At 42.9% G+C, this 15,816-nt stretch overlaps 1 protein-coding gene across 1 annotated transcript in view; it reads right to left on the bottom strand.

Moving 5' to 3' along the window:
• Window positions 1–3,053: 3,053 nt before the first annotated feature.
• Window positions 3,054–15,816, bottom strand: part of sip3 (septin interacting protein 3) — a 90,505-nt gene continuing 77,742 nt past the window's right edge. Inside the window, exons 11-12 of the mRNA XM_080283728.1 lie at window positions 13,809–13,975; window positions 3,054–5,418 (exon numbers count right to left, since the gene is read on the bottom strand). Of these exons, the coding sequence (XP_080139854.1) occupies window positions 5,256–5,418; window positions 13,809–13,975 (330 nt within the window). The 3' untranslated portion in view covers window positions 3,054–5,255. The remainder of the gene's footprint in view (window positions 5,419–13,808; window positions 13,976–15,816) is intronic.

The raw sequence follows: 15,816 nt of genomic DNA, 5'->3' as shown, positions 1-15,816 counted from the left end.
TGAAGAGCATGTATGATGGTGCTAAGGCTTCAGTGCATGTGGACAGTGAACTAAGTGAATTTTTCTGTTTGAAGGTTGGATTGAAACAGGGATTTGTTATGTCTCCATGGCTGTTCAATCTGTATATAGATGGGGTTATAAAAGAGATACAAGGTATGGCAGTGGATGTTGAAGTGGCCCTAATGAGAGAGGGCAGTGTTTGGAAACTCCCTGTACTGTTGTGTGCAGATGATACTGTGTTGTTAAGTGAAGACGAAGGGGAGCTTCAAGACTTGGTGATGAGTTTCGGAGTGTGTGTAAGAAACGGAATCTAAAGGTGAGAGTAAAGTTATGATCTTCAGGAGAAATGAAGTCAGTGAATGTACAGTGACGTTGAATAAGGAGGAAATTGAAAATGTGCATGCACTGAAGTACTTGGGCAGTGTGATGAGTAAGGATGGAGGTGTGGAGGATTAAGCGCTTGAAAGGGTACAATAAGGAAGAAAGGTTGTTGGTTCTTTGAAAGCAGTGATAAGATACAGGGAAGTGAGCATGGAAGTGAGAAAGTTACTGTATGACAGTATTGTGATATCAACTCTAACATATGGAAATGAAACTGGGACATTGTTAGAGAGAGACAAGTCAAGAGTGAGAGCAGTGGAAATGAGTTATTTGAGAGGAGCATGTGGAGTCACATGGAGAGACTGACTGACAAATGAAGAAGTGAAGGAGCATTTTGGTGTGGATGTGGATGTGATAGGTTAGGAGGAACACACTGAGGTGGTTTTGCCATGTGGAGAGAATGGAGAGCAAGAGACTTACGAGGAGTGTGTATGTGAGTGAGGTGAAGGAGGAGGAGGAGGAGACAGAGGGGGAGGCCAAGGATGAGGTGGAGGGGTGGAGTGGAGAGGTATATGAGAGAGGAGGCTGTGAGCTGGGAGCAGGGCAGTGAAATGGTGGACGACATGGAGACGATTTGTTTGTGGCCACCCCTTACGGGATTAAAGTGTCTGGCAGTAGTTAGATAGATAGAGATCTCAGCATCAAGAGTAACTGCCACTTTCCTGTACTGCTGGATCCTCTCGTAATTCTCATCCATCCTGACAACTTTCCTAGAAACAATTTCCAGACAAATTTCCTCACAGCACAGTTCAGTTTTAACACTTGCGCTTCTCTCAGATACTGTCTATCTATCTATTGCCAGACTCCTTAACCCTGTAAGGGGTGGCCGCAAACGAGTCGCCTCCATGTCACCCTGTCCCCCGCCATTTCACTGCCCTGCCCCCAACTCACACCCCCCTCTCTCATATACCTCTCCACTCCATCCTTCCATTTCATCCTTGGCCTCCCCCTGTCTCCTCCTCCTCCTCCTCCACCTCACTCACATGAACTCTTCTCGTCAGTCTCTCACCCTCCATCCTCTCCACATAGCCAAACCACCTCAGTGTGTTTCTCCTAACTCTTCCTATCACATCCACATCCACGCCATAATGCTCCTTCACATCCTCATTTGTCAGTCTCTCTCTCCATTTGACTCCACAGGATCCTTTTAAATAACTCATACCCACAGCTCTCACTCTTGACTTGTGTCCTTCCAATAACATCCATACGTTAGAGTTGGTATCACAATACTGTCATGTAGTAACTTTTTCATTTCCATGCTCACTTCCCTGTTTCTTATCACTGCTTTCAAGGAACCAGCAACCTTTTTCCCTTGTACCTTTTCAAGCACTTATTCTAAATTCCATCCTTACTCATCACACTACCCAAGTACTTAAATGCACTCATTTTCCATTTCCTACTCATCCAACATCACTGTACATTCACTGACTTCATTTCTCTCAAAGACCATAACTTTACCCTTCCCTACATTCACCTTTAGATTCCATTTCTTACACACACTCCCAAACTCATCCACCAAGCCTTGTAGCTCCCCTTCATCTTCACTTAACAACACAGTATCATCCGCAAACAACAGTACAGGGAGTTTCCAAACACTGCCCTCTCTCATTAGGGCCACTCCAACATCCACTGCCCTACCTTGTATCTCTTTTATAGCACCATCCATACATATATTGAACAACCATGGAGACATAACACATTCATGTTTCGATCCAACCTTCAGACAGAAAAATTCACTCGGTTCACTATCCACAGGCACTGCAGCCGTAGCACCCTCATACATACTCTTCACGGCCTTCAACAACTTCACATCTACTCCATATATTCTTAAAACTTTCCACAATCCTTGTCTATCCACCCTGTCATTATGCTTTCTTCAAATACATGAAGGCCACAAACAACTTCTTTCCCTTCTCTAGGGACTTTTCCACTAAAGACTTAAGAATGAATATCTGATCTACACAACCTATTCCCTTCCTAAAACCCCCCTGTTCTTCTCCAACTAATTCCTGTTATTTCCCTAACTCTGTCAGTATCCTACCATATACTTTCCTGTTACATTGAGAAGGTAAATGCCCCTATGATTACCACACACTTCTTTTTCCCCTTTTCCTTTGTACAAGGGAATAATTATACCTGACTTCCGATCCTCCGGGACTCTACCTTCCTCCCAGGCCAATCTGCACATCTTCCACATCCATTCTACTACTATCTCTCCCCCATGCTTCAGCATTTCACCACACAATCAATCAATTCCTGGGGCTTTGCCCATTTTGACTTGCTTCTACAATGTCCATCCTACTGATTTCTTCCTCTCTTCTCTCCTCCCTCCTTCTCCCGGCCATTCCCTAGCCACTTGTACTAATTACTTTCATTCTCTGTGTTTAACAGTTCCTCAGTGTTTTCTATATCTCCTCACTTTTTCTCCCTTCTCCACTAGTAACCTACCATTATCATCTTTCCCCAACTAACTTCTTTGGCACCCTGTCTAACTCTCTTTACCTCTTTCCAGGATATTTTCTTACATTCCCTCCACTTTACACTCACATTCCTTCCGAATTCCTCATCCATTCTCTTCTTACTCTCTCTTACTAATCTTTTCACCCCTCTCTTCCTCTCTACGATACAATGCTAGAATTATTTAGCCACTTTGTTGGTTAAGAAATGATGAGTTAGTTATCAATGTTTATTGACCCACCACATAACAGGCAGAACCTCACGTAAGAAAACAGTACAAGTGAAGGTTAGGCATTCAGTGACCCAACTTGAACTAATGTTTTTAAACTCTTGTCATACAATAATAATAATAAATAATACTGTAATATAAATAATAATAATAATAATCCATCCATCATCCAATCATACATTGCCTCATGAGGAGTGTAGGAGCCCAGGGCTAGGCAGTTGGTCCTGACATTTAAAATGAGTGACCAGCCTCACCCATCCCCGAGTGGCATTAGGTGAGCAATAAACCCCAACCATCCCTTGGATATAAACCTTCACCAGCTCAGTCTGATTGGAGCGCAGTAATTACCCACTAAACCACCAGGTGCCAAAATTTGGTTATACAGTTACCACCCAGTGTAGTAAATGGTTTCCTGGTGTAATAATAACAATAATAAATAAATAAATAATACAGGCAGGCCTAATAATACCTGCATACTCTGTACCACAGTTTCCTCCCTCTATCAATCTGGAAAAAAAAAAAAAAAGTTCATGAAAAAACAAAATTTATTCAAGCAGCACAGGTGGCAATGAACAACAGAAAATAATCCTCTGCCTCAGGGAACTGAAAAAACAGGTAGGGTGTATGCAAAATATGATTAGAGTAATGTCCCAACATAAGATAATGTAAATGTAATTTGGAAGTAAACTCAAGTTTCACACATGCATGCAAGCACACATGTGCACACACGCACACACACACAAAAAGAAAAATGCAAAATATTATACAAGTAGTAATATAAATGGAATATTTTCTTGTCAATGTTATTTAATGAAATGCTTAGAAAGGCATAATGAATCTGTCTGCTGATCACAAGCTGCTCAAGAAAAAATTCAGGAAAAGATAATGATTCACTTCGTAAGGAAGACTTCAGGAACAGCCTTACAGAAACATTCATTCACCACAAACTATATTGGGAAATGGATTTTAAAAAGTGAAAATAGGAAGACCTTCTCAAATAAATGTAGGACACTAACATAATACTCAAAACTTGACTACATACAGAACTGAAACTTGAAAAGGTATACACTTCATATTGTACCATTTACCAATGTGGGACTGGCTGTTAGCTTTTGTTACCATACTTTATCTTCAGACACAGTACTTCAAATCCAAGTATCTTCTTTCACCATCAAAGCATCTTATACTACGAAGACCACTGATCAATAAAAATATATATTTCCTGCACATGTTTCTTGACAGTCAGTCATAATTATTCACCAAGATTGATATTCACAAAATCTCAGTTACAAGTATGAACTCCGTCAACTACACTTAACAGTCTGGGAAAAGCAGCATGAGAAATTATCATTTAATGAAGATTTCAGAAGTACTGGCAAGATTTGGTTTGTTTTAGTGAGATTAATGTTAAAACATGAGATCCCACAATGTTTCTGCAGTGTTTGGTGCTGTAACATTTAGGTCTATACAAACACTAGGGCTAACATGGCTGTCAGCAGCGCACTGTGTCATTCTGGCATATGTTAAAAGTAGTGAGAAAGTGTAAAACTGCAAACAGGAATTTATATATGCAGCAAGCTGAAAGTGCACAGTATACTGAAGACTACCACAATATTCTTACAAAAACATAATATACATTTATCACAAACTTTACTGGGTAAATAAATTTTTACAAAGAAATGAGAACAGGAAGAACTTTCAACACAAAACAATGCGAAGGACATGGATCCAACTAAAAAATGACGAGCATGTTATATACACGTATCTATTCAACCAAAATGGCTTGATATACTTAGTTCAGAAGACCAGTAAATATACAGTTTTCTTTACAAGTACTGCAATCCTAATGAGGAAAAAAAAAAAAAGAAAAAGAAAAAAGTGAGGAAAATCTATATTCAGAAAACTGCAGTGAAAGTAAAAGAATGGCTAGTGTATGTACAGTCCCCTTTCCACTTCTCCAATTCCCCTCTCCTTCTATATAAATTGGAGCTGAATCTCTCTTTCCTTTTGCTCAACTTCCAACTGAGAAAAGCTTCCTTTAATTATTCTCAGTGTAATGACTCTGAAGGTACCAAAGATATGTGTCTACCTTCTACTCTACCCCCCCTTCCCTTCCCTTCCCTTCCCCTTCAGTACGTCAAGAGGTACAACTAAAGCTTGTGTTGTCCCCTTCTTCCCCTGGCGTGGTCTAGGATACAGGGTGGGAGAAGTGTTCTAATCTCCTCCTCCTTATTTCCTGTGGGTCATCAGGATCAGCACTTGAAGTACCTGGTGTGGATGACTGGTGTAGAGGGTCCTGTGTGCTTGGTGAGGCTCCTGCACCATCTTGTATGCTGCCTCCTCCCTCATCACTGTTGAGTTTAAATGTGCTGTAAAACATTTGTCTGAACACCTTATACTGGCTATGCATCTACGGGGTCTGTCCACAAAGAAACCAAACTTTTTTAAATAGCTCCCCCAAAAGAGCTGGTGTAGCATGCTCATGACGAAAATGCTGTGTACCGGTGACTTTGAGCTTTAGTCTAACACTAGTCACATCATGCCAGATCACTTAGTCATCGAGGCACACACGCTTGTGTGAATGTGCGTTTAGTACACTTGGCAATTTGTTGCAAGGAACAATGAAGCATCTTGAAGAGCAATGTGTGTGCATGAAATTCCATTTCAGATTGGGATAAACTTTTACGGAGAATTTTCAAATGCTGCAACAGGCTTATGGGGAGAATTATTCAAGCCGTACGCAGTGTCACAAGTGGTTCCAGTAGTTCAAATCGGGAAGAACATCCACCAAAGACTAACCCAAACTGGACGGCCTTCCACATCAAAAGATTTTTTTTTTTTAATAATAAAGGAAGAATGAACTAAAGGCTAGAAACCTGCAAGATTGTCCCTCCAAGAAAATGTAAAAACGAGATAACTGAGGGCCAAATTCAAGATCCATTCATTTCAAGATGCCTGGACACACTAAGTTAAAAGACTGAAGGGCAGTACAAAATAATGAGGAAAATAGTTCCAGAATGCTGTGATCTGTGAATACATCACCTGACGGTCCATGAAGTTCTGCTGAGGTTGGCATCTGTGAAAGTTTGTGCTACATGATTTTAACCGAAAAACTGAAGATGCATTGTGTTGCTGCAAAACATAGTGCTGCATCTGCTGACATGGGTGAAAAGAGAACTGTGTCACTGTCAGTCAGGAGCTGTCTGACTTTCAATGCTTAGGAAAACTGAAAAATGTCACAACTGGTGATCAAGTTAAACTTGGGTGTATGGTTACAATGTCAAAACAAAAAGACAATTGTTGCAGTGGGTTGAAACATCACCACCACAACCAAAGCATGTCAGTCACTCAAATGTGAAGATGATGCTCATGGGCCCCCCCCCTTTTTTTTTTTTTTTTTTTTTTTTTTTTTTTTTTAGGGCATCGTTCATCATGAGTTTGTTCCATGTGGTCAGACAGTCAATAACTTTTACTTTGAGGTCCTGAAGCATTTGAGGAAAGCAATGAGAAGGAAGACGCCTGATGCATAGACAAACAAAACCTGGATGCTGCACCATGACAATGCACCACTTGTTATCTGTGACTTTTTGGTGACGCTCAAGATGACTGTAGTCCCCCAGCCGCCCTAATCTCCTTATTTGACCCCTGAGGACCCCCCCCCCCCAGGTCAGAGATAGCAGGCAATAGAAAAGATCAAGAAAATTCACTAAGAACTGTGCACCATCCCTGAAAACATGTTCCTAGACATTCCAGAACTGGAGAATACGTTGGGTACATCATATGAACAGCGGGAGTACAGTATTTTGAAGGAAACAAGTCTGGTTAAGTTGTAAAACTTTTTTGGTGGGAGGGGGGGTGGGGGGGTGCCTCTCGCAACCCTACCCTTGATGTTCATCTTTTCACCCTCCACACCAAATTGTCATCCTCCATCCTTTCAACATGAACAAACCATCTCAATCTACCCCTCCTCATCACAACACCAATACATTCAATCACAATCCTAGCCCATCCCCCCAGGCCTCGCATTCAAGGACGCGATACACAAGCATCTAATCGTTGTCGATTCTGTACGTCCGAGCCTGTGAATGTCCTCCCCTTTTACTGCCTAGGTCTCACTATCATACGGCATTACACTTGTAACATGCTACATACAAAGATCCCTTACCACCTCTCAACATCAGGAGAGGCAACAGCTCTCTAAACTTCCTCCAACCACTCCTTACCCTAGCCACAGTGCCAGCTCCAGCCCCACCTCCAGCACATAACCTGTCTCCCAAAATACAAAACTCTTCCACACACTCGACTGGCTCTCCAGCACTATCAGTCCTTTCACACTTGACAATCTCCACGTGCTCTCTCCGACACAGCGCACACAGGAAATCAGCAGTATCTCGCAGTCATCACAAACACTGCACAAGATGAAGCTACTTCCCACACCTGTCTGGCAGACTGCAAATGGCCACACTCCCTTTGCTTTGACAGTATTGCCACCAGCCCTAGTATCATCACTTGTTTTATCTGCATTTACTCTCAAAACCTTGTGCCCCATTCCATCTCTTGTATTTCCTAAAGCTTTCCTCCACCTCCCTTTAATTCTCTGCAATCAACACCAAGTCATCAGCATGCAACTTCTCCCATGAAAGTCCATTTCTGAAGTCACATGAGAAAGCTTGATGTATCATGACACACAAAATGGTGGTTCAAAACTGATACCTGATGCACACCAACATTCACAGAAAACTCATCACTCAAATCTCCATTCCCTTTTACCTGGGTGCAAGCTACCCACATACACAACCATAACCACCCTAACCAGCCACTCCTGCATCCCAAGCTTACTCCCTGTTCACTTCACAACCTCCCTAGGGACTGTCAAAGGTCTTCTCCAAAACAACAAACAGTACAGCTCCCTTTTCTTTCCTATATATTTTACCTAAAACTGTTGGGCAATGACTACAGTATCAGTGGTTTCTTTGCCTGGCATAAACCCAAACAGCTTATCAATATTCACTCTTCCTTATCATACCTTCTAGGACTCTCACCATTACCTTCACTATCTGGTCCACAAGTTTTGCCTCTGTAATTTCCTCTTTCCAAGGCATCACCTTTTCCCTTGTACACATGTACGGTCATACTCTTCAGCCAGTCACCTGGGACAACACACTCATAAATCATAAATAATCATATTTATCAAATTAGTAAATAAACCTCCTACTCCCATATCTCCTGAGGCCATCAGCATTTCAGCAGTCAACCCGGTCACACCCGCTGCCTTTCCCAACTGCATCCTACCTACTGCTTCGCTTACAGTAGCAGCATCAACCAAAGGCCAAGGGCCACACACTGGATCCGCTGACTTCATATCTACCCTGTTCCAGTCAAACTCCTCATTCAGCAACCAGTTATAATGCTCTCTAGGAGTCTTTTAACGTCATCACTGTCCACCAATACCCTTCCTTCATCATTCTTCACAATGCTCCTTTCAGCATCAAACAGGTTACCCAGTAACAAGGGGGAGGCGTGACGAGGGCTCCGCCAGCACAGATTCTGATGCTAGGATGGGATGAGGTTCAACCTGTGCTAGAGGGTACAGGGCATTGCAGTTCCCAGGCTTTCGCTTCCGCCCAATAGTGAGAGGCCCGAACCTGGAGGTGGCACCTCAGGAGGCTGCCCTATCAATGGGTGTATAATGGTGGGACAGTTACAGTGCCAAGGCCATCTGGAGGGTGTCCCTGTTGCTGTCCTGACAGGCTGCCCCAAAGCCACAGCCACTGGTCATGACTGGTGGGCCATGGGTCCCTGATCCCATGCCTAGGCCTGGAACTGTGCAGGTGGGTGGGGCCTGTGATATGTTTCTCCCCATTATTTATTCTTACCAAATTAGGCCTAGAAAGAAAGTTCTAAGCAACCCGAGGAAACTAATTCACTCATGGGGACAAAGTGGCATCAAAGTATGTGGGAAGTTTGAGGGGTTCAGCTGGGGAAGTTAAGGCATTCAGTAGGTGGTGGGTGGATGTGGCATGTGTCCAGCAAGTCAGGTACAGAGGTGGATCTGCCAGAATGACTGCTGGGAGGGATGCACATTACAAATTGTTTGGGCAGGGCAGGGCAGATAGACATGGTGGTGTGGGTGTGTTGTTTGGGGAGAAATGGGTGGAATATGTCATGAATGTGGTTAGAGCCTGTGATAGGATGGTAATAGTTTTTTTTTTTTTTTTTTTTTTTTTTTTTAAATGCAAGAAGGAACCAAAGGCCACAGGCCTGCCAATTATTGTTCCTTCCAAGAGGAAAACGAAATATAAGAGAGCCAAATTCAAGATCCGATTATTTCAAGATGCCTGGACACACTGCATTTGAAAGACTGGAGATCATAGGAAGCAGGAAATACAGACAGAGGGAGACAGTTCCAGAGTGTTTGGTCAGATTATGCCAGCATTTATATTGCCGTCAGTTCCACAGTCAGGCTTGCATGAGGTAATGAAGGACAGATTCTGGGATGAGAGGGATGATGAGATTGTAGTTTTGGGAGGGGACTTAAATGGTCATGTAGGTGAAGCAGCTCAAGATTATGAAGGAGTACATGGGGGAAGTGCATATGGTACAAGAAATGAGGAATGGGTGTTTGCAACACACACTGTAGGAAAGGAGAGAGAGAAGGTTGATTACATACGAGTCTGGAGGAAATAGCAGCCAGATAAAATATTTCATGGTCAGGAGGGCTGACAGGAGGTTGGTGAGGAATGTTAAAGTTATAGAAGGCAAGGAGTGTATGCTGCAACACAAGTTACTGATATGTGATATGGTGCTTAAGGAGCAGGTGATGAAAAAAAGGACTTAGGCAGTTAGGAGGAAAATATGGAAGTTGAAAGGCCAAGCAGTAGGGGATGCCTTCTATAGCATGATGAATAGAGTGGTGGCAGAACTGGAAGACATTCACAGAAGTGTTAATGAACAGTACAGAGCCCTCAATAACAACTTCTTGAGTTACCGATTCAATGTATGGATGGACAAGCCCCCCTCCCCCCTGCACCCCCCAAAGACAAAGTAACTTGGTGGTGGGATGAAGGTGTAGAAGCTGCAGTTAAGAAGAAAAGAAGGCTTTTCTGGGAGTGAAGAAAGGGTGGTAGCAGAGAGGAATACTTGGCTGCCAAGCACAGGGCTAGAAGAGAGGTTTACAGGACTTTTACTTGATAACCTAAATAGTGGGGAAAGGGTGATGATATTTAAGGTGGCAAATCAGATGAAGGGGGAGAATAGGGATATTATAGGTGAGCAGTGTGTGATGAATGATGAAGGGTTAGTGGTGGACAGTTGGAATTTTAAAGATGCCTGGAGAGAGTACTACAACCGGTTGTTGAATAAGTGGTTTGACTAGGACAGGGATGGTTTGGAGCCGGCAGATCCAGTGTCTCGCCCTTGGCCTTTGATTGGCGCAGCTACTGTGAGCAGGGCAAGAGGTAGGATGCAGGTGCAGAAGGCAGCAAGTGAGTCTTGGTTGACTGCGGAAATGCTGAATGCCTAAGCAGATAATGGGAGTGGGGTTAGTCACTGATTTGATAAATACAATTATGATGGTCAGTGGGGGCACTCACCATCCACTCACTTGATATACTGTAGTACTGCTCTCTGGTGTCTGCCCTTTCCTCTCCTCCATCCTTTCCTTCCATCCTCTTCTGTCTTCCCTTCATTCTTTCCTCATCCTGCCTACAGGTGATTTTACACTCCTTCTGTCTTTCTTTCCTTTTCCTCTTCCTTCTGCCTATGGGTGACTCTACACTGAGTGACTAGCCAAATGGTTTCCTGTACACCAGGAAACCATTTACTATGCTGGGTGGTAACCATATAACCAAATTTTGGCACCTGGTGGTTTAGTGGGTAATTTCGGAGCTCCAGTCGGATTGAGCCGGTGAAGGTTTATATCCAAGGAGTGGTTAGGGTTTATTGCTCATGTAATGCCACTCAGGGATGAGTGAGGCTGGTCACTCATCTTAAACGTCAGGACCAACTTGTCTAGCCCCGGGCTCCTACGCTCCTCATGGGGCAACGTAGGATTGGATGATGGATGGATGGATATAAAAGTGTGTTGTCCCAGGTGACTGGCTGAAGAGCATAACTGTAAATGTGTACAAGGGGAAGGGTGATGCCCTGGGAAGAGGAAATTATAGAGGCATAAAGCTTTTAGACCAGATAATGAAGGTAATAAAGAGAGTTCTAGGAGGTATGATTAGAGAGAGTGAATAATGATGAGATGCAATTTGGGTTTATGCAAGGCAAAGGGATCACTGATACCATATTCAGTGTTCAACAGCTTCAGGAAAAATCTATGGGAAAGAAAAGGGAAATGTACTTTGTTTTTGTTGATTTGGAGACTGCTTTTGACAGTCCTCCCAGAGAGGTGGTAAAGTGGGCAATGGGAAAGTTTGGGATTGAGGAGTGGCTGGTTAGGGTGGTTATGGCTATGTATGTGGGTGCTCACACCCAGGTAAAAGTGAATGGAGATTTGAGTGATGAGATTCCCATGATGTTGGTGTGCACCAGGGGTCAGTCTTGAGCCCATTGTTGTTTCTTGTGGTACCTGAAGTCCTTTCACTTGACTTCAGACATGGACTCCCTTGGGAGATGTTGTATGCTGATGCTTTGGTGTTGATTGTGGAAAATGAAAGGGAGGCGAAGGAAAGATTTATGAAATGGAGAGATAGTATGGAGCACAATGGCTTAAGGGTAAATGCAGATAAAACAAAAATGGTAGTATTTAGGGCTGGGGGCGGTACTGTCAAGAGGAGGGAGTGTGGCCATGTGCGATTTGCCACAAGGGCATGGGAAGTAACTCCATTTTGTGCAGTGTTTGTGATAAGTAGGTGCATAAGAAATGTAGTGGTATTAAAGGTAGACTGCAAGATAACGCTGATTTCATATGTGCAGTGTGTCGGGGATAGCATGTGGAGATTGTCAGGAGTGAAAGGACTGAACTTGCTGGTGAGTCTCTGAGTGTGTGGAAGAGTTTTGTTATTAGGGAGACATGTTATGTGCTGGAGGTGGGGCTGGAGCAGCTCTGTGGCTAGAATAAGGAGTGGTTGAAAGAAGTCCAGGTAACTGTTGCCTCGCCTGACAATGAGAAGGCTCTCCTTCCATGCTAAGGACTTTGTATGTGGCATGTGTTAGGAGTGTAATGCTGTATGATGGAGACCTGGGCAGTAAATGAAGAGGATATTCACAGGCTCAAACATAGAGAAATGGCAATCACTAGGTGGATGTGCAGTGCGTTCCTGAGTGCGAGGCCCGAGGGGTTAGGTTTAAGATGGAAGAGTTGAGAGGTAGGATGAGACTGAAGTGTATTGGTGCTGTGATAAGGAGGGGTAGATTGAGATGGTTTGAGCATGTGGAGAGGATGGGGGATGATAACTGGGTGCAGAAAGTGAGAAATGTTAGAGGCACGGTGGCAAGAGGCATACCGTACCAAAAAAGACCTGGGACGAAGTCATTGAGCATGACCTCAGGGATAAGGGACTAAATAGGGAAGCTGCTAGAGATTGAGCAGCATGAAGAGCTGCCATTAGGTGATCAAAACTGATGCATGCAAGCATGCTGGAGCCTTCTAAAACGAAAAGAAGCGAAATGAACTTAGATCCCCCCCAAGCCCTATGCTTGGCAGCCAAGTATTCCTCTCTCTTACCACCCCTTTTCCATTCACAGAAGAAGTCTTATTTATTCCTTTAATTGTGACTTCTACACCCTCATCCCACCACCATGTTTTGGATGGGCCCTTGTCCATCCACACACTGAATCAGCAGCTCTCAAGAGTAAACAGAAAAAAGCATTTGGGGGAGTATGCTGACCCACCCTCTATGTTAGTGACACTGAAAAAAGTCAGCAAAAAGGGATGGTCAGGGGCAGTTTTCAGTTCCAACCTCCCATCACCATCCTCTCCATCCTTGTCAAGAATACCACCCTGATTGACTGGTGCTTTGACTGAATCCTTATTCCTGCTCTTCTTACACAATTTCATTTAGGTTAAGGAAAAGTCTTCAAATTGGAGGGGTTGAATAAATGCAGCTTCATTAACCCCCTTCATATAAGAGGCCTCTGTAGTGCTGAATAATATCACAGGAATTTGGCATGAAAATACCAAGAACAGTATCCTCAGAGTAAAGGTTTACCAGAACTACTACAGTTAATTCCAGCTTCATTACTAAACCAAATACCTCTGAATTATCCAGTTCTGGGTCTGTAAAATAGTCACTCCACTGTAAGTGCATCTAGCTTTTATCTGGACATGTGCCAGCTGTAGGTGACATTACCAGCTAAATATTACATTGTATCCCTTAACCTGACTGAAAAAAACATATCATTCCCACTTACAATCACAACTATTCCCTCCTTGACTACTCCCACTCCACACCTACTGAACACTTCTCCCAATACATCAGTCTGTCTCTCCTCTATTTTCCTGTTAGCTACTTCCCATACCTCCCTCCCACCTTACCTACCTTGCTGGGTACAAAGAAGCCAACTGGACACAAGCACAAAAAAGAGGAGGGAATGGCTATTACTTAACACAACAGCACAGTAAATATATATGAAAGACAATGTGCATTCCACTTATTCCCAAGATGGTCCACGTGAGTACCGTAGGTAAAAACGTACGGCATTCTCGATTAGCCATAAGTTTCCCATTCCACTGTATTCTCCCTTACATCATACTCTGCTATGGGTCATTGTAACATTAGCTACTAACACTTACTTGGGTGTTGGAGTGCCATCTAGAGTAGTGGCAGCTGTGGGTGAGGCTTTAGCAGCATCTGTTACTGGGACCTCTAGTGAGCCAGCTTGTACATTGGTTGTGGTGGCAGTGGTAACAGTTTCAGCGTTCATGTCGATCGAGGCAACTACAGATGAATACTGGTTCATCTGTTGGGAAAACACTGTGACAAACGCTACATACTGTATATTCAGAATCAATCATACAGCACACCCATCAAGCTTCATAAGTTTTACCTTGACATGCAGGACATTCATATAGTAATTACTATTTGCCAAGTTTGCTGCTCTATCATGATTTAGTGCCTGATCAGCCAAGTACAACATTCATATCTGGGTCTAGATTAGGCTCTATTATCTGACAGCTCCAACAACACAGGTCACACTGTTGAAACGCCACTGTCTAGGCACTCGGCACTCAATACTCCTTGGCCTCCTCTTCTATATCATTAACTACATCCTTGTGCCATTTGAACTGTTGGTGCTAATCATGCCAGCTTTTTCTTATCTTCTCTTCACCGCACCTGCCACTCATGCTTCCTCCTCCACTGCTCTTATTTCTATTCCCCTGTGCTATGCTTATGCTTCGGCTGCCCTTCTTTAACCAATGGTCCTGTATAATGCTTTTTGGCCACCTTGGCATATCTGAGCATTTGAAGTTCTCTCTCTCTCTGGAAGGGGAGTTAACCCTTAACTATTTGGGAGGGACCTAACTGGCAACAATTCACGAGGGAAGTTAACTGGTAATTATTCAGGGGGGAGTTAACTGGTAATTATTCAGGGGGGAGTTAACTGGTAATTATTCAGGAGGGAGGTAACTGGTAATTATTCAGGGGGGGAGTTAACTTGTAATTATTCAGGAGGGAGTTAATTGGTAATTATTCAGGGGGGGAGCTAACTGGTAATTATTCAGGAGGGAGTTAACTGGTAATTATTCAGGGGGGGAGCTAACTGGTAATTATTCAGGAGGGAGTTAACTGGTAATCATTCAGGAGGGAGGTAACTGGTAATCATTCAGGAGGGAAGTAACTGCTAATCATTCAGGAGGGAGGTAATTATTTAGGAGGGAAGTAACTGGCAATTATACGGACACAGTATCCCAATTTACAACTTCTCAGTAAAAGTTGCTTTGCACTTACAATAATTATGAATCAGAGAACTTCCCTGATACAAGCTCATGTCCATCCCACACTTAAGATCAGCAATTTAACACTCCTCCCCTGCCCCCATCCCCCCATAGAAAATAAATTTGTTTTACTGTCTTCTTTTTTCCTAGTAAAATTTTCTTACTGCATTAAATTCCCCCAGACAGCTATTATTACACCACTCAGACAAGACACATAAATGAAATTATACAAGTACATCCTTGAGTTCATATCAGTTACAATGGAACTGTAATGGTGTGCATTGCAGTGACTAATCTCCACGTGCACCAACATCCCAGAAAAGTAGTTATATTTTTTGCACTCCTCTCTCATTTTAGTGCTTTAACAGATTACAGTGATGAAAATTAGCTTCTGATTTGATGTGTATTAATTCTGAATACATCAAAGTACTGACAGAATAATTATACATGAACTTACCAAGGACAAATTAACAGCTGGGAAAGGTTAAATAAGAAAATTTTGTATTCATACTGACAAAAAATATTTTGCTTTAGGATATTGCCTAACTAGTTATGAGAACTGAGAAATGGTCATGTGGTTCAAGATACTGGAGTAGTTTGACAAACCAATTAACAGTGATCACAGTTTGCCTGTACTGTATATACTTCAACAACCTGCATCATACCATTGTTTTTATGCCTTTCTATGAGGTATGGGTAGTTTGTTGGTGAGTGTCGGGAAGGGATTTCAGAATGCATCCCCACTTTTCTTTGGAATCACAAAGGGAAAACTGCTTCAATTTCAATGATTTGCTATTATGCTCCTTTTACTCTAACCTGACTTAAAATTGCCAAGTGTTCAGCTTAGTTGTGACAATAGATTAAT

The sequence above is a fragment of the Coenobita brevimanus genome, chromosome 13 (assembly GCF_032717465.1).
Source record: "Coenobita brevimanus isolate Jiangsu-jjx chromosome 13, ASM3271746v2, whole genome shotgun sequence".
NCBI classification, from domain to species: Eukaryota; Metazoa; Arthropoda; class Malacostraca; order Decapoda; family Coenobitidae; genus Coenobita; species Coenobita brevimanus.
This window is presented reverse-complemented; position numbering and strand designations above follow the sequence as displayed.